Here is a 27,393-nt window from a genome sequence, read left to right as displayed (position 1 = left end):
GGCGTCCTTCCCAGACGAGTGCCAAGTTAATAAAACCCCAGTTCAAACTACAAGACGACGTGATGTTATTATCAGAGTCTGTGGGGAGATTATAGTGCTGTGCCAGTAGCATCCATCGCTAAAACAAAACCAGGACCCCTGGCTTATCGTGTGACACGCCGAGCTTAACTAAAAGCAGGCTAACTGGAGGGCTGAACACCCACACACGCGCGCACACACACACACTCACACACACACACACACACACACACACACACACACACACACACACACACACACACACACACACACACACACACACACACACACACACAGCTTTGTTTACCATCCTCCACCCCATCCATCATACCCTCTCTCTCTCTCTCTCTCTCTCTCTCTCCCCTGTGATGTGAGTCTCTCCATGCAGCGTTGCAGGTAAAGCACTAGACTGTCAGGCTCACGGTGCCAGACAGCTGAGCTGTGCCAAGCGCGGGGAGATGCAGGCAGCTCGCCACCAGCAGGGCCTAACAGAAGATGACAATGTAAATGCTATACGCCAAGCTAGCCACTATACCAGCAGCAGACTTAGTTACTACCAGGGGTGCACATAACTGGTGCGCAGGTGCGCATGCGCACCCAAAATAAAAAATGAGCACCACATCAGACGACGCGAGGCGCTTTTGCGCACCAACAGCTGGGACAGGAATTTCCAAGCTTTTATTTTTTAGCAAAACTAAAAAATAAAAGCCTGGAGATCGAGGCTAGGAATACTTCCTGAAGCCACACTCACACACAATCACGCTAAAGCACCCGTCGGCCCCATGTACAGCCAGTAGGCGCAGGGGGAGAGATGCATGCTGCACGTGATTGTGTGAGTGTCTCGCATCGCCTCGCATTGCCTCGCTGCGTGCACGCAGCCGGCAGCGGCTGTTAGAGGCACTCGCCACCGATGATGAACGCACCGTGATGGTGCAAAATATGCCGCGAACGTCCCAATCTGGCGGATAAAAGCAGCGCAGAGCACAGGGCACCAACCTTGGGGGCTTTACCTAACGGTGTGAGAGAAAAAAAACGGCGAAAATCGGAATTTGCAAGCAGAGCGTCGCTTTTTTTTTTCCTCGCGCAACTGCACCCGCATCCCCCCCCCCCCCCCCCCTGTTGACAAAACTGTCCGGTGGGCACCGTGCTGACTCCCCCCCCCCCCCCGTTGACAAAATGGGACGGGACCATTTATTTGTTGCGCACCAAGTCACATCTCCAGGTGCTCTTCTGAGTACTAGACCTAAAAAGTTATGTGCACCCCTGGTTACTACTGTACTGACCCAGCCGGGGGATGTAAACACACAGTTAGTTGGGTTACAGCAGTGGCTCTCTCAAAGTGTGGTCCCTCAGGGGCCCTCAAGGGGGTTCCAAATGGACCCTTGCAGGTCTGTAACTCCTGTATATACTGTACTGTTATACACGTGTATCTTTATTTGTTCTGTTTAACCTGTTTTCTATCCGTTTCCATTTGTTCTCGCTACTCTACCTCTGTCCTCTCTCTCTTCTCACCCACCACTAGGGCTCTCACGATTACACATTTAAGTTGATGATTAATTGTCACTAAAATAATTGCGATTAAGGATTTCATTGTGTGTTTGGCATTGAGCATTGGGAACATATGAATAAAATAAAAAAAAGTCTGTTTGCCTTTTAGGTTTCGTAATCAAGAATCACAGGGCAGATATGACAAATAACTCAAATGTACACATATTATTAACATATTCAATATGTATTTACATTATATACATGTAAAATATAGACATGTAGAACAACGCGCCACTTTGTGACGCGTTGTAAGCAGTGGTGGAAAAAGTACTCAAATGTTTTACTTAAGTATAAGTATCAATACTGCAATGTAGAAGTACTCCGTTAGAAGCAAAAGCCCGGAATTCAACATTTTCTTGAGTAAAAGTACAAAAGTATTGGTATCAAAATGTACTTAAAGTTCCAAAAGTAAAAGTACTAAAATGTTTGAAAATAGCAGATCTACAAGCTCACACCATTCTTGATGATTAATTGTCACTAAAATAATTGCGATTAAGGATTTCATTGTGAGTTTGGCATTGAGCATTGGAACATATGAATAAAATAAAAAAAAGTCTGTTTGCCTTTTAGGTTTCGTAATCAAGAATCACAGGGCAGATATGACAAATAACTCAAATGTACAAATATTATTAACATATTCAATATGTATTTACATTATATACATGTAAAATATAGACATGTAGAACAACGCGCCACTTTGTGACGCGTTGTAAGCAGTGGTGGAAAAAGTACTCAAATGTTTTACTTAAGTATAAGTATCAATACTGCAATGTAGAAGTACTCCGTTAGAAGCAAAAGCCCGGAATTCAACATTTTCTTGAGTAAAAGTACAAAAGTATTGGTATCAAAATGTACTTAAAGTTCCAAAAGTAAAAGTACTAAAATGTTTGAAAATAGCAGATCTACAAGCTCACAACGCGTCGCGATGCGACGCGTTGTGAGCTTGTAGATCGGCTATTTTCAAATAGCCTATGTATAGAATAAAAGTATAGACAATTGGAAATATTCCAGTAAGTAAAAGTACCTCAAAATTGTACTTTTTTTTATGTAGACGATTATGACGATTATGCAAAAATAATTGCGATTATCTCAAATAATTGCGATTAGACAAATTATGTAATAACTGTGACAGGCCTACCCACTACTTTACACCAGTAAACCTGTGATGTGACAAATAACAGATTTGGATTCTGAAAAGACGATCAGAGAGAGAGAAATGCCTCTGAGAGAGGACACACAGACCGGCTTCCTATAGTTTCCATTTCATAACTCCTGTAACCGTCAATACTTATCTTCAACTAAAACAAGCACCGCTGCCGCCCTGCATAATAATTGCCATGTGTATCATGTGACTGACGAGTGTTTTCTCACGCTTTCCCTGAATTCCTGAACTTTTTTTTCGAAGAGATGGAAATGGACCATCATGGGTTTTATTGTGTGCAGGAAAAAAACAAGTGAGGCGATGGAGAGGTAGCGTACACGATGCACCTCTACGGACGTCTCCCGCAGGTCACAGACAAGGTCAGAGAGAGAAGGATGAGGCTGACAGGGCACTGCATCAGGCACTCGGAACTCTCCAGCGAGCAAACTGACACTGTGGGAGTCCACCCAAGGTACAGCTAGGAGGAGAAAGAGGTGGACCACCTACGTAGACACACTGCGGTGTGACAGCGGAGCCAGTAGGAGGTGCACCACCTACGTAGACACACTGCGGCGTGACAACGGAGCCAGTAGGGGGTGAACCACCTACGTAGACACTGCGATGTGACAGCAAAGCCAGTAGGGGGTGAACCACCTACGTAGACACACTGCGGTGTGACAGCGGAGCCAGTAGGAGGTGCACCACCTACGTAGACACACTGCGGTGTGACAGCGGAGCCAGTAGGGGGTGAACCACCTACGTAGACACACTGCGGCGTGACAGCGGAGCCAGTAGGAGGTGCACCACCTACGTAGACACACTGCGGCGTGACAGCGGAGCCAGTAGGAGGTGCACCACCTACGTAGACACACTGCGGTGTGACAGCGGAGCCAGTAGGAGGTGCACCACCTACGTAGACACACTGCGGCGTGACAGCGGAGCCAGTAGGGGGTGCACCACCTACGTAGACACACTGCAGTGTGACAGCGGAGCCAGTAGGAGGTGCACCACCTACGTAGACACACTGCAGTGTGACAGCGGAGCCAGTAGGAGGTGCACCACCTACGTAGACACTGCGATGTGACAGCAAAGCCAGTAGGGGGTGAACCACCTACGTAGACACACTGCGGTGTGACAGCGGAGCCAGTAGGAGGTGCACCACCTACGTAGACACACTGCGGTGTGACAGCGGAGCCAGTAGGAGGTGCACCACCTACGTAGACACACTGCGGCGTGACAGCGGAGCCAGTAGGGGGTGCACCACCTACGTAGACACACTGCAGTGTGACAGCGGAGCCAGTAGGAGGTGCACCACCTACGTAGACACACTGCGGCGTGACAGCGGAGCCAGTAGGAGGTGCACCACCTACGTAGACACTGCGATGTGACAGCAAAGCCAGTAGGGGGTGAACCACCTACGTAGACACACTGCGGTGTGACAGCGGAGCCAGTAGGAGGTGCACCACCTACGTAGACACACTGCGGTGTGACAGCGGAGCCAGTAGGAGGTGCACCACCTACGTAGACACACTGCGGCGTGACAGCGGAGCCAGTAGGGGGTGCACCACCTACGTAGACACACTGCAGTGTGACAGCGGAGCCAGTAGGAGGTGCACCACCTACGTAGACACACTGCGGCGTGACAGCGGAGCCAGTAGGAGGTGCACCACCTACGTAGACACACTGCGGCGTGACAGCGGAGCCAGTAGGAGGTGCACCACCTACGTAGACACACTGCGGCGTGACAGCGGAGCCAGTAGGAGGTGCACCACCTACGTAGACACACTGTGGTGTGACAGCGGAGCCAGTAGGAGGTGCACCACCTACGTAGACACACTGCGGCGTGACAGCGGAGCCAGTAGGAGGTGCACCACCTACGTAGACACACTGTGGTGTGACAGCGGAGCCAGTAGGAGGTGCACCACCTACGTAGACACACTGCGGTGTGACAGCGGAGCCAGTAGGAGGTGCACCACCTACGTAGACACACTGTGGCGTGACAGCGGAGCCAGTAGGAGGTGCACCACCTACGTAGACACACTGTGGCGTGACAGCGGAGCCAGTAGGAGGTGCACCACCTACGTAGACACACTGTGGCGTGACAGCGGAGCCAGTAGGAGGTGCACCACCTACGTAGACACACTGCAGTGTGACAGCGGAGCCAGTAGGAGGTGCACCACCTACGTAGACACACTGCGGCGTGACAGCGGAGCCAGTAGGAGGTGCACCACCTACGTAGACACTGCGATGTGACAGCAAAGCCAGTAGGGGGTGAACCACCTACGTAGACACACTGCGGTGTGACAGCGGAGCCAGTAGGAGGTGCACCACCTACGTAGACACACTGCGGTGTGACAGCGGAGCCAGTAGGAGGTGCACCACCTACGTAGACACACTGCGGCGTGACAGCGGAGCCAGTAGGGGGTGCACCACCTACGTAGACACACTGCAGTGTGACAGCGGAGCCAGTAGGAGGTGCACCACCTACGTAGACACACTGCGGCGTGACAGCGGAGCCAGTAGGAGGTGCACCACCTACGTAGACACACTGCGGCGTGACAGCGGAGCCAGTAGGAGGTGCACCACCTACGTAGACACACTGCGGCGTGACAGCGGAGCCAGTAGGAGGTGCACCACCTACGTAGACACACTGTGGTGTGACAGCGGAGCCAGTAGGAGGTGCACCACCTACGTAGACACACTGCGGCGTGACAGCGGAGCCAGTAGGAGGTGCACCACCTACGTAGACACACTGTGGTGTGACAGCGGAGCCAGTAGGAGGTGCACCACCTACGTAGACACACTGCGGTGTGACAGCGGAGCCAGTAGGAGGTGCACCACCTACGTAGACACACTGTGGCGTGACAGCGGAGCCAGTAGGAGGTGCACCACCTACGTAGACACACTGTGGCGTGACAGCAGAGCCAGTAGGAGGTGCACCACCTACGTAGACACACTGCGATGTGACAGCGGAGCCAGTAGGGGGTGCACCACCTACGTAGACACACTGCAGTGTGACAGCGGAGCCAGTAGGGGGTGCACCACCTACGTAGACACACTGCGGTGTGACAGCGGAGCCAGTAGGAGGTGCACCACCTACGTAGACACACTGCGATGTGACAGCGGAGCCAGTAGGGGGTGCACCACCTACGTAGACACACTGCAGTGTGACAGCGGAGCCAGTAGGGGGTGAACCACCTACGTAGACACACTGCGATGTGACAGCGGAGCCAGTAGGGGGTGCACCACCTACATAAACACAATGTGGCGTGAAAGAGGAGCCAGTAGGTGGTGCACCACCTACGTAGACACACTGTGGCGTGACAGCAGAGCCAGTAGGAGGTGCACCACCTACATAAACACAATGTGGCGTGAAAGAGGAGCCAGTAGGGGGTGCACCACCTACGTAGACACACTGCGGCGTGACAGCAGAGCCAGTAGGGGGTGCACCACCTACGTAGACACACTGCGGTGTGACAGCAGGGCCAGCAGGAGGTGCACCACCTACGTAGACACACTGCGGCGTGACAGCGGAGCCAGTAGGAGGTGCACCACCTACGTAGACACACTGTGGTGTGACAGCAGGGCCAGTAGGATAGACCCTCCAGAAAAATGCGTTTATGCGATCGCAGAATTTACCGCATAATCAGCGAAATGGTGCATAATTATGCGGGGGTAACGTTTTTTCAAAAAGGCCGCATCGCATAATAAGCACATCGCATCGCATAATATGCGATTTGCATCGCAAATCGCATATTTCACAACTTTTAACATATTTCGCATTTTTCGCAACTTTTCGCAACTTTTCGCATTATCGCATATTGCCGCATATTTCACAACTTTCCGCATATTTCGCAACTTCCCGCAATTTCACCGCATAAAAGTGCCAAAAAAAATTGCATATTTCGTCACATAATCAAGAGTTTTAGCCCGCATAACCAAGGATTTTTGCCCGCGTTTTTCTGGAGGGTCTAGTTGGAGGCCCCTCGCATCACATTGAATCATAATCGCACAACTCTACGCGAGGAGCGACTGACGGTGTGTGTTTGAGGCTGACCTGTTTGCAGGCTGGAGGAGGAGGAGGAAGATGGCGAGGACGACGGCGTCTGCTGCTCGGCTGCTGCAGCGCAGGCGGGGCGGGCGTTGGCGGCAGCGTTGGCGAGAGCGAGGGGGAGGGGCAGGGTGCCGGGGGGCAGCGGCTGGCCTCTCTTCAGCAGCTGTTTGTGCTCGACGGTGCCGTGCTGACGGAAGCGGGGGGGCACCTCTCTGGCAGCGTAGCGCTGCTGCTGCTGCAAAGGTTGCTGGGATTGCTGAGGAGGAGGAGGCGGGGCTGCTGTCTGGTGGGAGGGGCCTCCGGCGGGGGGGCGCTTGCCATTGCCACTGCTGCTGCTGCTGCTGGTAGGGGGCGGTGCAGGCGGGTTGGAGGCGGGGCCAGGAGGAACTGGAAGAGGAAGGGCGGGGCTGGGCTTGGCGGAGTCTGGCACTGAGGAGGAGTAAATGGGAAAAGCGTAAGGGGGGGTCCGGGGGTGTCAGGCCAAAGCAGCCATAAATGAACTTGCAATACATGTGCTTACACACACACACACACACACACACACACACACACACACACACACACACACACACACACACACACACACACACACACACACACACACACAGACAGACAGACAGACAGACAGACAGACAGACAGACAGACAGACACACCTTTATTTGTGTTCACATTTAACCCATTAAGACCTGAGGCAGCGTCTAAAGAAATTCTAAATCCTAACTTTTTTTCGGAAAAAAATATAAAAATATATTTTTCACGATTTTTCAAAAATAGCAGATATACAAGCTCATAGCGCGGCACTCGGTGCCGCGCTATGAGCTTGTATATCTGCTATTTTTGAATAGCCCAAAGAAATCTAAAGTGACCAGGTCTTAATGGGTTAACAAGAAATTATTGAACACAAACGATAGATTGTGATTGATGCACAAACTTGGGAAACTCAACAATAAGTGTTTCAGGATACAGATCACGGATACAGGAAGCATCGTCTCCACCATATATACTGTATGCATGGTGACTGTCAATTATCACAGACACTGAACAGAATGTAGCCAATCATGCCTTAGCTCTCGGCTTGGGCATTCCTGCAATCTGCAGGCGTCTCACAGCAAATGTATATGGACATTACTGCTGAGGCTTCCAAATATGAACACAGGCCGTTTACATTTGCAACCAAGCTGCATCCTTAAGACGTTGGTACTTTAGCACCTTGGTAAGGACTGCCTCTCACAGACTGTGGTCGAATGTACGACCCACTTCCAAAATGGTCACTTCTCAACAACGACAACATCTGATGTATTCGCTGACACGCACGTGCACACACACACACACACACACACACACACACAGGTGCTCGGGACAGAGAGTGAGCACCTGGATCACGTCAATCTGCAGTGCTTGGTTTTCGCAGTATTCAACATGGCAGCCATGTAAACAAACACACACATGTCATTTTACAGCTAAAACATACGTTTTTTTTCTTCTTTTTTTTAAAATTTGTGGATAAGAAATATATGTTGCATTAGTCGCCAATCAGATTTGACTATGCAAATTCTTAGTCGGGGACAGGCCTACTTGTCATGTGGAAACCTTGTAAGTCCAAAACCTTTCAGGATATGGGGGAAAAAAAATAACCTCTGTTCCAATGGATCCGACGTAGTTAAGTCACAAGCTCTTGTTAGTACTTTTCATTATTTCAATATATGAAACCCACAGACACACTTAATCACTTCAATCTTTACTAAAATAGCTAAGCATAACAGATCTACAAGCTCACAACAATGCTTCATGATGTGACACATTTGTGAGCTTGCAGATCGGCTATGTTTGCTACTTTTATGACGCTCTTACAGTGACGTTCCGGCCCGACGACAGTGACAATACGTAATTCACAGTCTGCAGGAAAGCCATGACCCTCGAATGATCTCCCGATTCCTCCTCTCGCCCCGCTCCAGTGAAGCCGCTAGCAATTAGCTGCCACGGGTGCTAAGGCTAAGTGCTCCTGACGCGCGCAGGCTCCGGTTGCCCATGACAACAGACCGGGATAGGTCATCTTTCTCCATCCCTCTCTCTCCCACTCTCTCTCCCTCCCTCTACCTGATTTCCCTGCTTCATCATCGGTGACCTTGTGGTGACCTCTCCTCCGGGGCTGACCAGCTGTTATTATTGCCTTTGCTTTCAGCCTTGTAATCACGGCTCAGCCCTGACCCGCCGCGTTGCCGCTGTGGTCTCGACTCGGCGTTAGCCTCCTATGCTACAGTGGCTAGCTACAGTTTCAACCACTTTACCTAGTCAACCCATTCAACCCGGGAACGCATCTGTGTCACTCTAGATTTCTTTGGCTATTCAAAAATAGCAGATATACAAGCTCCTAGCTGTTTTTACATCTGCTATTTTTGAAAGAAAATCGTGAAAACCTATATATCTTTGAATATATATATATATATATATATATATATATATATATATATATATATATATATATATATATATATATATATATATATACATTTTTAACTCAATTTGCTTGCTAAGGGGTCCATGGAACAAAATGTTACATAACATTGGGACAAATACATAACATTTTGGGGTCCTTGACATGAAAAAAGTTTAAGAACCACTGATATTATAGCAACATAAGTTTTTTTGTTTTTGTTTTGTAACCGTTAGGATTTAGAAGACATTTGTAGAATCCCCAGAAGCAAAGATTTGAGTAAAAAAAAAACGCTTAAAAAAACGTATATATTCAAAGATTTGCACAAATTTTCACAATTGTTCCCCCCAAATAATATCAGATCTACAAGCTCTTGAGCTTGTAGATCTGATATTTTTGAATAGCCCAAAGTATGAAATAATGGTTATAGCTAAAAATAGGGAAAATGACACAGTGTGCACGTGTTCCCGCTCTTAATGGGATAAAACCTAAACCTTGTTTACAGACTTGTCTCAGCTCACAAGCAGACATGAGTTTTCCTCTGGGGGTCGGCCCATGGATGCTGTTTGTGTCTACACACACGGTCCGAGGATGGATCATAACGGATGTAAATGACACGCCGCCAGTGGGTGAGTTCATTAATGTACAGTATATACACTCTGGCAGGGAAAGAGATAATAAGCAAACATGGCAACACGGTCCACCATGCACTGACTGACGCTATTGCTATTGTCTGAGTACAGTCACAGCACGTTACATGACATCTCCTGAGCACGCAGCCAGCCGGCTACCATGTAAACAACACAAAACAAGTGTTGTGTGTGTCTGTCTGTCTGTCTGTCTGTCTGTCTGTCTGTCTGTCTGTCTGTCGCACAGCGATTAACCCATTAAGACCTGGAACTGTCTCATTTTTAGATTTGAGCTACAAAGCATTATTTTACACTTCGGGCTATTCAAAAATAGCAGATATACAAGCTCATAGCGCGGCACCGAGTGCCGCGCTATGAGCTTGTAGATCTGCTATTTTTGAAAAATCGTGAAAATGTGTGCAAATCTTTGAATATATATATTTTTAAAGCGAACATTTTTTCCTCAAATCTTTGCTTCTGGGGGGGTCCCTGGAACAAAATATTTTGATGGGGGTCCGCGGCCAAATACATATAATTTCGGGGGTCCTTGACATGAAAAAGATTGAGCACCACTGATATAGAAACACACGTTTTTCAGAATACTGTTGAGATTTAGGAGACATGTAGAAGCGGCCTCAGGTCTTAAAGGGTTAAACACACATCTAACAAACAACCAGCACACACCCCCACCCACACACACACACACACACACACACACACACACACACACACACACCAGCTGATCACACACCAGCATCAACACTCAAGCCAAAACTGCACTTTCACTCTTGGCGTATGATGAAAACGAGGAGGATTGTCGTCAGGCAGAAAACCATGTATCTCCATATTAACCCATTGAGTCCTGAAGCCGATTCTACATGTCTCCTAAATCCCAACAGTTTTCTGAAAAACGTATGTTTCTATATCAGTGGTGCTCAATCTTTTTCATGTCAAGGACCCCCAAAATCATACTTATTTGGCCATGGACCCCCATCAAAATATTGTGTTCCAGGGACCCCCAGAAGCAAAGATTTGAGTTAAAAATGTTCGCTTAAAAATATATATATATTCAAAGATTTGCACACATTTTCACGATTTTTCAAAAATAGCAGATCTACAAGCTCATAGCGCGGCACTCGGTGCCGCGCTATGAGCTTGTATATCTGCTATTTTTGAATAGCCCAAAGTGTAAAATAATGCTTTTAAGCTCAAATCGAAAAATGACACAGTTCCAGGTCTTAATGGGTTAAAATGTCTTTATCATGTATTCTGTTTAATGAATGAATGCCCTCATTTGTCATACTGCAGTGTCACACAAAAGCAGTGGTGTAAAGTAACTAAGTACATTTACTCAAGTACTGTACTTAAGTACAATTTTGTGGTACTTTTACTTTACTGGAGTATTTCCAATTGTCTTTACTTTTACTTCTACTCCACTGCATCTCAGAGGCAAATATTGTACTTTTACTTCCACTACGATTATTTGAGAAATTGAGTTACTAGTTACTTTGCAGATATGAATTATTACATTATAAAACATACATTAACCACTTCAGCCCCATTTTATACCTACTGTAGGCTATTTGAAAATAGCCGATCTACAAGCTCACAACGCGTCGCATCGCGGTGCGTTGTGAGCTTGTAGAGCTGCTATTTTACTTTCACATTTGGCACTTTAGGTACATTTTCATACCAGTACTTTTGTACTTTTACGAAGTAAATTCTGAATTCCGGACGTTTACTTGTAACAGAGTACTTCTATGTACATTGCGGTATTGATACTTTTACTTAAGTAAAACATTTGAGTACTTTTTCCACAACTGCAAAAAAGCAGCAGAAATAGCCGATCTACGAGGTGAGCTTGTAGATCGGCTAATTTTGATATATGTTTTTGAAAGAGATTGAAATATAAAGAGGTTAAATGTGAGTGTGGGTTACATAAATACTGAACCCATGTTAAGTATACCCATTAAGACCTGGAACTGTGTCATTTTTAAATTTGAGCTAAAAATCATTATTTTACACTTTGGGCTATTCAAAAATAGCAGATATACAAGCTCATAGCACGGCACCGAGTGCCGCGCTGCGAGCTTGTAAATCTGCTATTTTTGAAAAATAGGGAAAATGTGTGCAAATCTTTGAAAATATATATTTGTAAAGCGAACATTTTAACTCAAATCTTTGCTTCTGGGGGGGTCCCTGGAACAAAATATTTTGATGGGGGTCCGCGGCCAAATACATATAATTTTGGGGGTCCTTGACATGAAAAAGTTTGAGCGCCACTGATATAGAAACATACGTTTTTCAGAAAACTGTTGTGATTTAGGAGACATGTAGAATCGGCTTCAGGTCTCAATGGGTTAACAAGAGCTTGTGACTAAATAACATCTACATTGGATCAATTGGAACACGGGTTCCAATTGACATTTCCTGAAGAGTAATGAACAGTTTTATTTGGACGTAGGAGGTTACCACCCGACAGAGGCGATATGTAGTTAAAACATAATCGTGCCATGCAGGCGAAATAAGCGAATCCTTTGTGTGGGTTCTTCAGAACGAACGCTGCTGCTGCTTTGCTATTGGCTGCCGTCCCAGGCATGTGCGTCGAAGCGCTTGTGCACGTGCGTGCGTGTGTGTGTGTGTGTGTGTTGTGCACGTGCGTGCGCACAAGCGAGAGGCCGGCGGACAGCAAAAGACACACACACACACACACACACACACACACACAAGGGTTATGTAACGCTGAGGCCCACGCCGAGGGGAGCACAGCGGACGGGATGGCGGTGGAACATGCAGTCACACACACACACACACACACACACACACACACACACACACACACACACACACACACACACACACACACACACACACACACACACACACACACACACACACACACACACACACACACACACACACACACACACACACACACACACAGTGTTTATGCTGGCCTTCCTTCTCTCCTCAGCAGCGGTGTAAAGTACATGTACTCAAGTACTGTACTTAAGTACCATTTTGAGGTATTTGTATTTACTTGAGTATTTCCAATTTCCAATTATTTTACTTCTACTCCACTACATCTCAGAGGCAAAATATTGTACTTTTACTCCACTACAATTATTTGAGAACTTTAGTTACAAGCTCACAACGCGCCGCGATGCGACACGTTGTGAGCTTGTTGATCTGCTATTTTCAAACATTTTAGTACTTTTACTTTTGGTACTTTAAGTACATTTTGATGCCGATACTTTGGTACTTTTACTCAAGTAACATTTTGAACACGTGTGGCCTTTTACTTGTAACAGAGTATTTTTATATTGTGGTATTGCTACCTCCCTGTGTGCTAAAACCACTGACACTGCGTGTGTGCGTGTGTGCGTGTGCGTGTGTGTGTGCGTGTGTGTGTGTGTGTTCGTGTGTGTGTGTGTGTTCGTGTGTGTGTGTGCGTGCGTGTGTGTGCGCGCGTGCATTGTGTTCTCTTTGAACTCTATTTGTGTGACTATTTACCTTGTTGTCTGCAGACTAGAGTTCATGTTTACTCTGTTTATTCTGATCTCCCATGAGTAAGTCTCTCTGGATGAGAGTGTCTGCTAAATGCCTGAATTGTAAATTGTGTATTGTGTCTGTGTCTCAGAGTGTGTGTGCGTGTGCGCGTCTATGTGTCAATGTGTGTGTGTGTGTGTGTGTGTGCGTCTGTCTGTGTGTGTCTGCCCGCAGCGTCAGGAATCACATGCTAAATCTCTTGAGCCGGAACGCGCATCTCATCGGATTTCTCTACATCTGCTCTGTTTTCTCTCTCTCTCTCTCTCTACCTCCTTACGTTGTCAGTCACTTCCAGTGCACCCCCCCCCCCCCCCCCCACACACACACACACACACACACAGGAATCATCCAGGTCATTATCGCGGCATCAACGACGGCTGCAGACAGACCAGTCGTTCCAGGGCCGATTCTCTCTGTCCATTCAAAGAGGCTATTTCCTCGTTTCTCTTGGATTAACCCATTAAGACCTGAGGCGATTTTTTTTCCCCCCAAGATTTTTCAAAAATAGCAGATCTACAAGCTCATAGCGCGGCACCGAGTGCCGCGCTATGAGCTTGTATATCTGCTATTTTTTTAATAGCCCGAAGAAATCTAAAATGACACAAATGCGTTCCCGGTCTTAAGGGGTTAAAGCAAAATTAAATCTCAAAGACTGAAATATTTTGTCGTAATATTATGCAATTTGTGAAACAGCGCGTGAAAGGACCCGGAACCCCCCCCCCCCCCCCCCCCCACCCTAGCATGATATGCAGAATTATGATGTTTAGGTATTATGTGTGTGTGTGTGTGTGTGTGTGTGTGTGTGTGTGTGTGTGTGTGTGTGTGTGTGTGTGTGTGTGTGTGTGTGTGTGTGTGTGTGTGTGTGTGCGTGTGCGTGTGCGTGTGTGCGTGCGCGTGCGCGTGAAACCAGCTTGGGACTAAATCCTCTTACAATTACTAGGCCTGTTCTCCTATACACGCCATTATCTGCCATCTCACTCCCTTCAGTATCAAACCCTATCCAACCTCACAGCGTTTATAAGGATGGGTCCCTCCAGTGAGGACATTTTAACATCCTCTTGATCAAATAAAACAAACGAGAGGTAAAAAAAACAACACAAACAAACAAACAAAGACGTGAAGTGGTTGGCAGTCATACGGTGGTGTGGTGGTGGTACATTAAGCCATTAAGACCTGGAACTGTACATTTTTAGATTCGAGCTAAAAAGCATTATTTTACACTTTGGGCTATTCAAAAATAGCAGATCTACAAGCTCATAGCGCGGCACCGAGTGCCGCGCTACGAGCTTGTAGATCTGCTATTCCTATTTTTGAAAAATCGTGAAAATGTGTGCAAATCTTTGAATATTATATATATTTTTAAGCGAACGTTTTTAACTCAAATCTTTGCTTCTGGGGGGTTCCTGGAACAAAATATTTTGATGGGGGTCCGCGGCCAAATACATATCATTTTGGGGGTCCTTGACATGAAAAAGATTGAGCACCACTGATATAGAAACATACGTTTTTGAGAATACTGTTGAGATTTAGGAGACATGTAGAATCGGCTTCACGTCTCAATGGGTTAAGCTGTGGTCTCCAGACACACTGCTGCTCTGAAGATAAATACTGAATATCACAGATCAGAGTCGCTCAAAAGAAAAGAAGAAAAAAAATCTGGAAAAATCACAGTTTTCATCAAAGATGAACATCAGACGGGCGGGCCGCGGGGCTTCATGAAGGGGTGGGTGCACATCAACCATGGGGCCTCAGGGCGGGTGCGGGCATTTCAAACCGGTGGGCCCCGGGGCCTCTGGTTATAGGGGGTAGGTCATACATGGCGGCCTGGGGGGCACATGCGGCCCCCCACCTTCACTTAATGCGGCCCGCGGGTTAATATCGGAATACTGGTATATTATTGATTTCAGCTGTTACAGTTCCATTTCCAAACACGCAAACATGACCCGCATTAATTACTTCAGTCTATATTAGTAGCTTAATGACTAGTATTAAAATTCTATTGTCTTTTTTTATGTCCAATGCGTTTGTATTTCAGTTCATAAAGTTAACATAAGTAAATAACTAAATGCATTTGAAATTAAATAAAACGTTTTTTTTTCAGGATTCCAATTCAAAAATAGCACATAAGAAATGTGGGATTCCAATTAAAAATAGCAAAAATTGCAGATCTACAAGCTCAAAACGTGTTGCGATGCGACACGTTTAAAAATTTGCTTTGAGCTTGTAGATCGGCTATTTTTGCTACTTTTGTGTGGAGTAGAGCTGGGTAATATAACGAAAGATATTTCAAAACTCATATTTAAAAGGTGAGTGATGTTATTTGGTTAAAATAAGTGTCAAATAGCTCTATATTCTGATAGTACTCATTACTATAGAGTGTTTGTTCAATAACCGCAGTCTCTCCAGGTCTTTATTAATCAGAAAATGCATGTTCAGTTCGGGATACCAATGTTATCCAATCAGAATAGAGAACTCAACTCAGGCTACAGATTAAACAAGTGAAATTGGATGTGATGACACTTAGAAATGAGCAGACCAAATTGGAACTGGAACACTATAAAGCTGATAAATGGGTGCTCTCTCCTGATTGGCAGAAACTGTTAGCCTGGGGCTGTGTCACCTACCTGAACATGATTGTGTTTTGTGTTTATTAAAGAGCTGTAGAGACAGGGAGACCCCATTTACTGAACAAACACGCTATATCAATGATTACTATCATAATATAATGTTTTAACCTTTTAACAAAAACATTTTTTGTTTTACCCAAAGATATCACGTATCCTACCTTTATCAGCAATAACCAACTTATAACCAAATAGCAAGGATTTATTTTTGTTCTTTGTTTTTTCAACCTACTTATGGGTCTGTCTGTCTCCTATGAGCTTGTAGATCTGCTATTTTTGAAAAATCTTGAAAAAAAGAAAATTGGGATTTTTTTTTCAAAAAAACTGTTAGGATTTAGAAAACATTTTTAAGAATCGCCTCAGGTCTTAATGGGTTAACTAAAGCATGTGGTGCTTCCATTCAAAGTGCATGGGCCGTGTGCACGTGTGAACAGTACGTGTGCGTGTGTGCGCGTACATACAGTATGTGTACGTGTGTGCGTAGTATGTGTACGTATGCTGGTATACGTGCATCCGCTGTGTGTGAAGCCCTTACAGGCTTTAGTGTGTAGCTGAGCCTTTAATCGGCCCGGCCTGGACCTGAATCCAGAGCTTTCACTCAACCTAAACAGCACACGCACACACACACACACACGCACACGCACACACACACACACACACACACACACACACACACACACACACACACACACACACACACACACACACACGTTGTGTCCCAGTGTGTGCATGCCAGCCATGGTGCACCTGGGGTTCAACGCCCTGTCTCTGTCATCAAATAATGGCTGTGCCTGATAGAACAACTGCACCCAGACCACATAGGCCAGTGGCAGTTCAGCCAGACACTCCCAACAACAATACGTCATGCTGTTGAAACTAGAGTAAATGTCCTTTACACGTAAGACGTCTAACAGCCACATTAGCACAATTAAGACCTGAAGCCGATTCTACTAATGTATTCTAAATCCTAACTGTTTTCCCGAAAAAAAACGTATGTTTGTATATCAGTGGTTCTCAAACGTTTTCATGTCAAGGACCCCCAAAATTATATTTATTTGGCCGCGGACCCCCATCTCAAAATGTTTTTTTTTTCCAGGGACCCCCCAGAAGCAAAGATTTGACTTAAAAATGTTCGCTTTAAAATAATATACATATATCAATTGGCACACATTTTCTCGATTTTTCAAAAATAGCAGATCTACAAGCTCGTAGCGCGGCACTCGGTGCCGCGCTATGAGCTTGTATATCTGCAATTTTTGAATAGCCCAAAGTGCAAAATAATGCTTTTTTTGCTAAAAAAATCTAAAAATGACACAGATGCCGTCCCAGGTCTTAATGGGTTATAACACAATTACAAAGTCAGCCTACTATCGGCGTAGGAAGATACCACAGATTAAAGTACTTATGTGTCTCAACAGGATTTAGGATAAACTTCAGTAGACTACTGACTACTTTAACTCCGCCGTTGCAGGTCTCGCTGAAAAAAAAAACGGAAAAAAAAATCGATCAGACGCCCGCAGTTTGATTCAGAACACTGCTGGCTCAGTACGTACTAAATAACACCAAGAAAGTGGAGCAGGTCACTCCAGTTATTAGATCTTTACGCTGACGACGACTCCTTGTCTGTCGAAGAACCAATTTCAAAATACTGCTTAAATTATATAGCATTGAATAGCTTAGTGTCAAAATGTCAAATCACATGTAGACATAAATCTGGGAAACGAAGGATATTACTATAGATTTGGATCAAAACTACATACTGTACAGTATCTCAGAAAGGGCTGTGATATAGGGGGGGGGGGTCCAATAAGTGGTACGGAAACGGGGGGGGGGCGTCCCAAATGAGCAGTGTCCTCAAAAGAGAGAAAAGAGATTACAGAGACGAATTAGGACCGATTAAATATGATGCTGTAGTTAAGAGAGAGAGAGAGAGAATCCCACGACTCATCACATTTACCACAGGAGTAAAACAAGATTTTATATATTAAAAAAGATTTAAAAAATACTAGAACCCGACCGATGTCATATTTTGAGGTCCGATGCCGATCCTGATTTTGGAGAGTCCTAGACCAGCCCGATTACCGATGTTCTGACCCATATTTTGGCAAAAATGGCAACCAAGTAATTTGAAAAGCTTAGAACTGATTAAATAAGAGTTATCTCATAAGAAAACAAACAGATCAAAACAAACACAAATAACCACTTAAGCCCTATTCAAAGATTTAAAAAATATCTGCGACGCGTTGTGAGCTTGTAGATCTGCTATTTGTTTTTAATGTTCAGCCATGATGATTGGAACACATCGGCTGCATAATTGCTGATAACGATGTCGTTGAAAAAGCCAAATAATGGCCGATATATCAAGAAATACTTGATCTTAAAATGTTCATTTTCAGATTTGAGCTAAAAAGCATTATTTTAGCATTATTTTACAGTTTGGCTATTGAAAAATAGCAGATCTACAAGCTCAAAGCGCGAGCAAGCTTGTAGATCTGCTATTTTCGAAAAATCGGAAAAAAAATCTTTGAATATATATATTTTTAAAGCGAACATTTGTAACTCAAATCTTTGCTTCTGGGGGGTCCCTGGAACAGAATATTTTGAGATGGGGGTCCGCGGCCAAATACATATACATTTTGGGGTCCTTGACATGAAAACGTTTGAGAACCACTGACATAGCAACATACGTTTTTTTCAAAAAACTGTTAGGATTTAGAAGGCATTTTGTAGAATCGGAACCTCAGGCCTTAATGGGTTAATGTGTGAGTGCCTGGTGAGAGGGACACTGAGCTGTTGGTCAAACTAGCCTGACATGGCCAGACTAGGACCATTTATTTTTTACAACGGCAGATTGGTCTGGAACCAGGCTATGGTCAAACAGCATCATTCAGTCATCACAGACACAGGCTCTGCCTACAGGGAGCATATCTCACACCTGAGTGAGTGAGAGACCTTAAAATAGTCAATAGCAATCACTCTGGACAGCCGACAATCAATCTGCTCTCACCAAAAAGCTTGTTTGGGTCATCAAAGCTAGCTCAGAGAGAGAGAGAGAGAGAGAGAGAGAGAGAGAGAGAGAGAGAGAGAGAGAGAGAGAGAGAGAGAGAGAGAGAGCCCAGTGGTTGAGAACCACTATTTAGTCCAGTGGTTCTCAAACTTTTTCATGTCAAGGACCCCCAAATTGACACTTATTAGCCCGCGGACCCCCATTTGAAAAGATATGCCTCAGGGACCCCATAAGAGAATTTATTTTTGGCTCTAGCAGTGATTTTCAACCATTTTAATTTCAAGGACCCCCAGTTTGACATGAATTAAGCTACGGACCCCTATTTAATGACATTTCCATCTCTGGGACCCCAATTTATATTGTAAAATCAATGTTAATGTAACTCTGAGAGTGTACAAATGGAACCAAATGGACCCGTTAGGGTCCATTTGGTTCCATTTGTACACTCTCAGAGTTACAGACCCATAAGGGTCCATTTGGTGCCTAATCTATCATTTAGCTGGGGACCCCCTGGAACTCCCTGAAGGACCCCTGGGGGTGCCCGGACCCCACTTTGAGAACCAATGATATAGTCAACCAGGCAAGAGTGTGTGCATCCTGGAACTGGATCACTGGAGGATGTATGCTTGGATGGATGGATGGATGGAGTGAGTGATAGGAGAGGTGGTTTAGTGCCTGGTGGGACCAGGCAATATTTCACACACCATATATATATATAAATGTGTATAATTAATGAGCGCCGTCCCCCGTCATAACCATCCTGGCGCTGTAGTATTCCTCCCAGCAAAGCTTCAAGGGTTAATGTCTTTGGGTCTAATGAGCTATTGTTATTCCCTGTTCACTCTGTGTGCGTTTTTACACTTCACACACAGACACGCGCATGCACACACACGCGCGCACACACACACACACACACACACACACACACACACACACACACACACACACACACACACACACACACACACACACACACACACACACACACACACACACACACACACACACACACACACACACACACACACACACACACACCAGGGGGGTCATTTGCATACAGTAGCACCATAAAAGATATCGCTGTTATTGTAAAGCGGTGTGTCACCGTCCGTAATTTCATAACAGATTAATTTGCCGTTTTTACAACAGTGGTGTAATTACGCCCCGCCGCATTGTGTCGGGAGAGTCATAAATTGTGCCGCAATCGGGAGGGAGCTCATATCACACGCGCCTCTTGTCACGGTCGCCCGCTTCCTCTACATATTATTGCCCCCCCCCCCCCGCCATCACCTCGCTAACATGCTGTGCGTGGACACAACAGGGCCAGTGATGAAAAAAAACACTCCTTGAAGTACAAAGGGAGCCAGCGGTGAGACGATACACTTCTCATGGAGAGTTACATTAACCCTTTAAGACCGGGGTAGTCTCTGTGTCATTTTTTGATTTATTTGGCTATATAAAAATAGCAGATATACAAGCTACGAGCTTGTAGATCTTTTTGTAAAATTTGTGCAAATCTTTGAATATTATATACATTTTTTTTTGTAACCCAAATCTTTGCTTCTGGGGGTCCCTGGAACTAAATATTTTGTGATGGGGGTCCGCGGCCAACTACATATAATTTTGGGGGTCCTTGATATGAAAAAGTTTGGAACCACTGACACTATAGCAACATACGTTTTGTTTTTTTTTGATTTAGAAGACATTTGTAGAATCCCTAGAAGCAAAGATTTGAGTTACAAATGTTCACATTAAAAAATAGATATTCAAAGATTTGCAAAAATGTTCATGGTTTTATCAATAAATAGCAGATCTACAAGCTCATAGCGCGGCACTCGGTGCCGCGCTATGAGCTTGTATATCTGCTATTTTTGAATAGCCAAAGAAATCGTGCGTTCCCGGTCTTAAAGGGTTAACGTAGAAAAGGTTAATGTTTGAGTGTGTCACGATTACACACTTGGAATAATAACATAATGTAGAATCACATCAGATCAGTGCATCACAATCATTTTAACCACTTTATCCATTTATATTTTGGCTATTCAAAAATAGCAGATCTACAAGCTTGTGCATTGCTTTTTTTTTTTCTCAACATTTTTGAAAAATATCGAAAATAATTTTAAAATAATTTTATAACAAGCTTTTAACATAAATATTCTCTTCTGGGGGTCCCTGGCACAAAACCTTAGTAGATGGGGGTCCCCCAAGAATACACAATTTGGGGGGTCCTTGGCACAAAAAAAAAACGTTTTTTCTACGAGCTTGCACATCTGCTTTTTCTGAAAAATAATGCTAATCTTTGAATATATATATTTTTAAAGCGAACATTTGTCAAATATTTTTGTTCCAGGGACCTCCAGAAGCAATGATTCAATTAAAAAATGTTCTCTTTAGAAAACAAATATACATATTCAAAGATTTGCACGACATGTTCACGATTTTAAAGATATAGCAGATCTACTGTCTCCTATGAGCTTGCATATCGGCTATTTTTTGAATAGCCAAAGAAATCTAAAATGACACAGAATGGTGGAGTTATGTTTACCCGCTCCCCCCCTCCCCTCCTCTAACCCATTGAGACCTGGAACGCATCTGTGTCACTTTAGATATATTTGGCTATTCAAAAATAGCAGATATACAAGCTCATAGCGCGACACCGAGTGCCGCACTATGAGCTTGTAGATCTACTATTTTTGAAAAATCTTGAAAAGTTTTTTTTTCAGATTTTTTTCAAAATAATTTTAGGATTTAGAAAACATTTTTAAGAATGGCCTCAGGTCTTAATGGGCTAAACACACATGCTGAGGTTGGCACCAGTCAACATGGTGGAACCACACTATATTTCATTCACTAAACACACAAACAAACATTAAGAGCACATTAATGTGTCTCTGTCACTGAAGGAATTACACATGGCTTTGCGTGTAATGGGTGCGTGTTGAGACCAGGGTGTGGTGGTGGTCCGGGGACCACCAGGAGTCTTAAAATGGACGACCTTCATGGAAAGCAAATGGAACCAAAAGGACCCTTACCGGTCCATTTGTTCTCTCTCTCTCTCTCTCTCTCTCTCTGTAAGGAGAAGAGTCAAGGTCAGGACATGTGGAGCGTTGTTCAGGATATTTTAGGGAAGACTTGGACAGCATTCCTGTGTTAGCTGATCTAAGTGAGTGTGAGGGTTAAACCGGAAGGCACGCCCCCCATTTTTTTCCCCTCTTGTATTTGTTTTACTGCGGATAAGGTTAGAAATAAGTTTGGGGTTAGCCATAGTTTTACTGAGGTTAAGTTTAGGAATAAGGTTAGGTTTTGGCACCATTTTACTGAGGTTAGGTTTAGGAAAAAGGTTAGCTTTAGGCATAGTTTACTTTGATTGATTGATTGATGTACTTTATTTAGTAAGACATGAGAACAGTACATAACAGTACATGGAAGTACAAATTCACAATACAAGGTCTACTAAACTGGATAGCTCAGTTAAGCACGTAGCTTGTTTAAGATGAGATCCCCACGCACACAAATCATGATGACATATAAGAGACAGACAGATATACACACTACTATACAGAATGTCATACAATCAGTTTACAGGTTACTGGTATGAAGGGTGAAAAATATGTACAAAAAAAGAAAGAGAGAGGGGGGGGGGGGGTAGGTTAGGTTAGGACATGGGGTAGGTTAGGACTTGGACAGGGGCCATTTTTGAATTGCAGCCTCCTGAAGGTGTATCTTTAGGGCATTTTTGAAAGTGAGTAGGGTTTTACACTCCTTTACTCCTTTTGGTAGGGCATTCCACTGAGGTTACGTTTTAGGAATACCAGGTGAATACTGAATGCCGCCGGATTTGCCCCGGGGCGACTGTGTTTTGGGGGGCGAGTGTTTCGGTATTCATTACATTACATTACAGTCATTTAGCAGATGCTTTTATCCAAAGCGACTTACAATAAGTGCATTCAACATAGGTAGGGAACGAAAATACTAATCACCAGAAGTCTTAAGTGCATTTCCTGCAAAAAACTAGCAACCAAGAGTATACCTAGCGCTAAGGTAAAAGTGCTATATATCAGCTACCTACTTTCTTAAACAGATGAGACAAAATAGCAAAATCAAATGATACAAAAAGTGTATCGACTAAACACGATCCAATAAAACAGTACAACAATAAAACAAGAGTTCGTACAACTAGTTAACATATTCAGCGTGAGAGGGGTTGTAAAGGTTGGATCATGTCTCGAGGGCATGGGGGTGCCTGCCCTGCCCTGCCCTGCCCTGCCGTGCCTTCGGTTGCCTTGTAGGCCACCATCAGTGTTTTATACTGGGTGCGGGGCAGACACCGGAAGCCAATGAAGGGAGCGGGGGGGGGGGGGACAGGGGGGAGACGTGTGAAAAGTTTGTTGAAGGTTTGATAGAGCAGTATACAAATTGCCACCTGGCCATTATTGATTGCATCGTACTATACCAGCGGTCTTCAACAGGGGGTCCGGGACCCCTAGGGGGTCCTCAGAGTTACTACAGGGGGTCCGCCAAATCTTTGTACGATAGGATTTTTTATTTTACCTTAACCACTTGAACCCTAGCATCCCTTTTCTGAGGAGAACTTTAGCCAAAAATAGCAGATCTACAAGCTCACAACGCCTCGCGCTGCGAGGCGTTGTGAGCAAAAACTAAGATGCATAGTGTGTGTGTGTGTGTGTGTGTGTGTGTGTGTGTGTGTGTGTGTGTGTGTGTGTGTGTGTGTGTGTGTGTGTGTGTGTGTGTGTGTGTGTGTGTGTGTGTCTCTCTCTCTCTCTCTGGTGGAAAGCTCCTTGTCGGGGCCTCTCAGCTCAGCTGTGTGGAGCAAACAGGAAGCTGCAGTGTGTTCTCTGCATTTCACACAGTCCTGCCTGGAGTGCAGTTCCAGCCACCGTACACACTGTTGTTGTATAGCTGTTACGATGTGCTGTATGTTCTAATCTAGACCAGTGTTTCTCATACTGAAAACATTTAAGTACACAAAGACACAAATACACAAATGAGTCTCTTTGTGTCTCCTACCGGAACCGCTGCCTACCAGTCCGCTAGTCATCAAATTATTGGGCTCAGGAATGCAACAAAAACAAAAAAAAATATCCATGAATTCAAGTCTCCATGGGGTAATCGATAGAAAAAAAGTATTTTTTGTGTGAACTATCCCTTTAACCCAATAAGACCTGGAACGCATCTGTGTCACTTTAGATTTGTTTGGCTATTCAAAAATAGCAGATCTACAAGCTCATAAGTGCCACGCTATGAGCTTGTAGATCTGCTATTTTTGAAAAACCTTGAAACATTTTTTATTTTTTATGTTAGGATTTAGATTTTTTTAAGAATCGTCTCAGGTCTTAATGGGTTAATGTCTGACTACCACGTGCTGTTTACATTTCTGTCTAATAAAGTAATCAATGCAACCATCTTCTCTCCCTCTCTCTCCCTCTCTCTCTCTCTCTCTCTGTGTAGTGTAAGTGTTAAGGTCCTTACACACCGGGCGACACCGGCGAAAATAGCGAATATACGCAAAATTCGGACTCGTTCCGAATAATTAAAAGACGCTTTTTCGCTTCGCTTTTTCGCTTTTTCGCTCCATGTACGGAGCCATTGACTTTATAAGGTTTAAAAAAAAAACGCATTATTCGCACGAAAAAATCGCCCCGGTGTGTAACAACCTTTACACTGAGATTCTGGTGTCTTTCTGGAGTCTCTCCTCTTCCTGTATGAATGAAAAGTCTCCCTGGGCCTCCGTGTGAGCACGGTACCCCTCGTCGCTCTGCGGTCCACGCCGCATCGCCGCACGTCACGGCTGAATGTTAACAAGGTTATTAAGAACATCGCTCAGGATGGCCCGAGCGTGCAGAGTGTTTGTCCTTGAAGGAAATTAATTAAATAAACAAACAAACGGCGCAGAAGCGAATGACTGAGAAGGTACGACGGATAGAGAGTGAAATGGAGGTTATATGCTGACAAAAAACGGCGATGGAAAAGTGAGGGTTGTGTACACACAGCGAAACCCCGGAGTTTTCCTTTAAATGCTTCTTTATTCCGGGGCGAACAAACCCCTAAGTTAACCCATTCAATCCGGGAACGCATCTGTGTCCTTTTAGGTTTTAGCAATAACCATTATTTTATACTTTGGCTATTCAAAAATAGCAGATATACACAGTGTTGTGTTCTAGTTTTTTTCTGAAGGTATACGCTACGATACGATGCGCGTGGTCCAAGGTATACGCTCTCGCGTTTTCAATGGATGAAATGGTTATTAGACTGTATACGCTTCTTCCCAAAATAATCTGGACTGTGTACTGCGTATACAGCATCTGACGGTAGAACACACCACTGGATATACAAGCTCATAGTGTGGCACAGGTGCCGCGCTACGAGCTTGTAGATCTGCTATTTTTTGAATAGCCACAGAAATCTTAAAATGACAGAGACGCGTTCACGGTTTTAATGGGTTAACAAGCGAGAAGGACAGCATGCAAACAAAGATTATGTTCAATAATCGCACCAGGCTGTGAGGATGCAGGCTAAATGGTGCATTTATATAGAGCCTTTGTCCAAAGGGCTTTACAATGTGCACAATTACTTTACAATTACATTCACCCATGGGGGGGGGAGGGGGGCTCATCGGGAGCGGTTAGGGAGTCGAACCGGTAAACTTCAGATTAAAAGAAGTAAGTAAGTAGGTCGGAGTGGCTTGTTGTCGGTGTCACACGAGAACGAGGGAGTCTTTCACCATTACAATGCGCTTAGACCATTGGTTCTCAAAGTGGGGTCCGGGAACCCCCAGGGGTACTTGAGGGGATACCAGGGGGTCCCCAGCTAAATGATTTATAGGAACCAAATGGACCCTTATGGGTCTGTAACTCTGAGAGTGTACAAAATGGAACCAAATGGACCCGGTCATTTGTACACTCTCAGAGTTAAATTAACATTGATTTTATTTGTTTTGTTATCAATTGTTTTTATTATGTCAAAAGTACAATCACATTTTAAATGAATACATTTTTTAACAACAGAAACAAGATACAAACAACTTAAAACAGAAACCATAATAATAAAAATAAAAATAAACCCACCTACCCCTCCCCAGACCAACAATGTCCCAAAATGTAAGGATCAAACACTATGCATATACCTGTGCAATGTCATAACACTGTTATACAACATTTAAACCAAGTCTTTAATCTTATCTGCAACGTTAGACCACATATCAATGTTTTTCTCATTTGCTCCATGTAACCTTGCCGTTGACAACTCCAAATAAACAATATCTAAAAAAGTTAAAGCCCATTGGCGAAAAGTTAGAGTATGAGGAGGTTTCCACCTTGTAGCTACCATTTTCTTTGCAGCTGTTAAGGCAGCAAAGAAGATGCGCTTATGTGTGCAGTTCAGTTGTAGCCGGGACACATCATTTAATATAAATACCGCTGGAGAATTAACATTGATTTTACAATATGAATTGGGGTCCCAGAGATTGAAATGCCATTAAATGGGGGTCCGTAGCCCTAATGCATGTCAAACTGGGGGGGTCCTTAAATTAAAATGGTTGAGAATAACTGCTAGAACCGTAAAAATCTTCTCTTATGGGGGTCCGCGGGCTAATAAGTGTCAATTTGGGGGTCCTTGACATGAAAAAGTTTGAGAACCAATGTGCTAGACCCCTGGGAGGTGGATTGCTGAGGTGCAGCGACACACCTACCATCAGCTCCCAGTAATGAATGCACGACTTGCCACACCCAAAGCCGCGCTACTCAGTAGCGCGGTGCCCGGGAGTAGACGGTGCCCGGGATCGAACACCATGACCTTGTGGTCCAAAGGCGAGAAGCTCTAACGACTGAGCTGCCCGGACACAAAAACAAAACCAAACAAATGCCGGTCTATACTGTACAGCATTGGTTCTCAAAGTGGGGTCCGAGGACCCCCAGGGGTACTTGAGGGGGTTCCAGGGGGTCCCCAGCTAAATGATGGACAGGGACCAAATGGACCCTTATGGGTCTGTAACTCTGAGAGTGTACAAATGGAACCAAATGGACCCTAACGGGTCCATTTGGTTCCATTTGTACACTCTCAGAGTTAAATTAACATTGATTTTACAATATAAATTGGGGTCCCAGAGACATACATGCCATTAAATGGGGGTCCGTAGCCTAATGCATGTCAAACTGGGGGTCCTTGTAATTAAAATGGTTGAAATCGCTGCTAGAGAGCCGTAAAAAAATCTTATATTGTGGGGGTCCCTGGCTTATCTTTTCAAATGGGGGTCCGCGGTCTAATAAGTGTCTATTTGGGGGTCCTTGGCACGAAAAAGTTTGAGAACCACTGCTGTACAGTACCTTGAGCCACTGCCGCCCCAGGGAGCGAAGCGACATTAGTATACCC

The 27,393-nt window shown here is 44.7% G+C and overlaps 1 protein-coding gene across 1 annotated transcript in view; it reads right to left on the bottom strand.

Annotated features, from left to right (window-relative positions):
* Positions 1 to 27,393, bottom strand: part of LOC311054795 (trinucleotide repeat-containing gene 6C protein-like) — a 107,096-nt gene that overhangs the window by 45,095 nt on the left and 34,608 nt on the right. Inside the window, exons 4-13 of the mRNA XM_084070799.1 lie at positions 6,765 to 7,190; positions 5,502 to 6,262; positions 5,196 to 5,306; positions 4,892 to 5,153; positions 4,637 to 4,785; positions 4,331 to 4,441; positions 4,078 to 4,288; positions 3,774 to 3,971; positions 3,317 to 3,667; positions 3,046 to 3,185 (exon numbers count right to left, since the gene is read on the bottom strand). Of these exons, the coding sequence (XP_083926925.1) occupies positions 3,046 to 3,185; positions 3,317 to 3,667; positions 3,774 to 3,971; positions 4,078 to 4,288; positions 4,331 to 4,441; positions 4,637 to 4,785; positions 4,892 to 5,153; positions 5,196 to 5,306; positions 5,502 to 6,262; positions 6,765 to 7,190 (2,720 nt within the window). The remainder of the gene's footprint in view (positions 1 to 3,045; positions 3,186 to 3,316; positions 3,668 to 3,773; positions 3,972 to 4,077; positions 4,289 to 4,330; positions 4,442 to 4,636; positions 4,786 to 4,891; positions 5,154 to 5,195; positions 5,307 to 5,501; positions 6,263 to 6,764; positions 7,191 to 27,393) is intronic.

This window comes from Gymnoscopelus microlampas (genome assembly GCF_963454915.1).
Source record: "Gymnoscopelus microlampas genome assembly, chromosome: 11".
In the NCBI taxonomy this organism is placed as follows: domain Eukaryota; kingdom Metazoa; phylum Chordata; class Actinopteri; order Myctophiformes; family Myctophidae; genus Gymnoscopelus; species Gymnoscopelus microlampas.
Note: the sequence above shows the minus strand (reverse complement) of the source record. Positions and strands in the feature narration are given on the sequence as shown.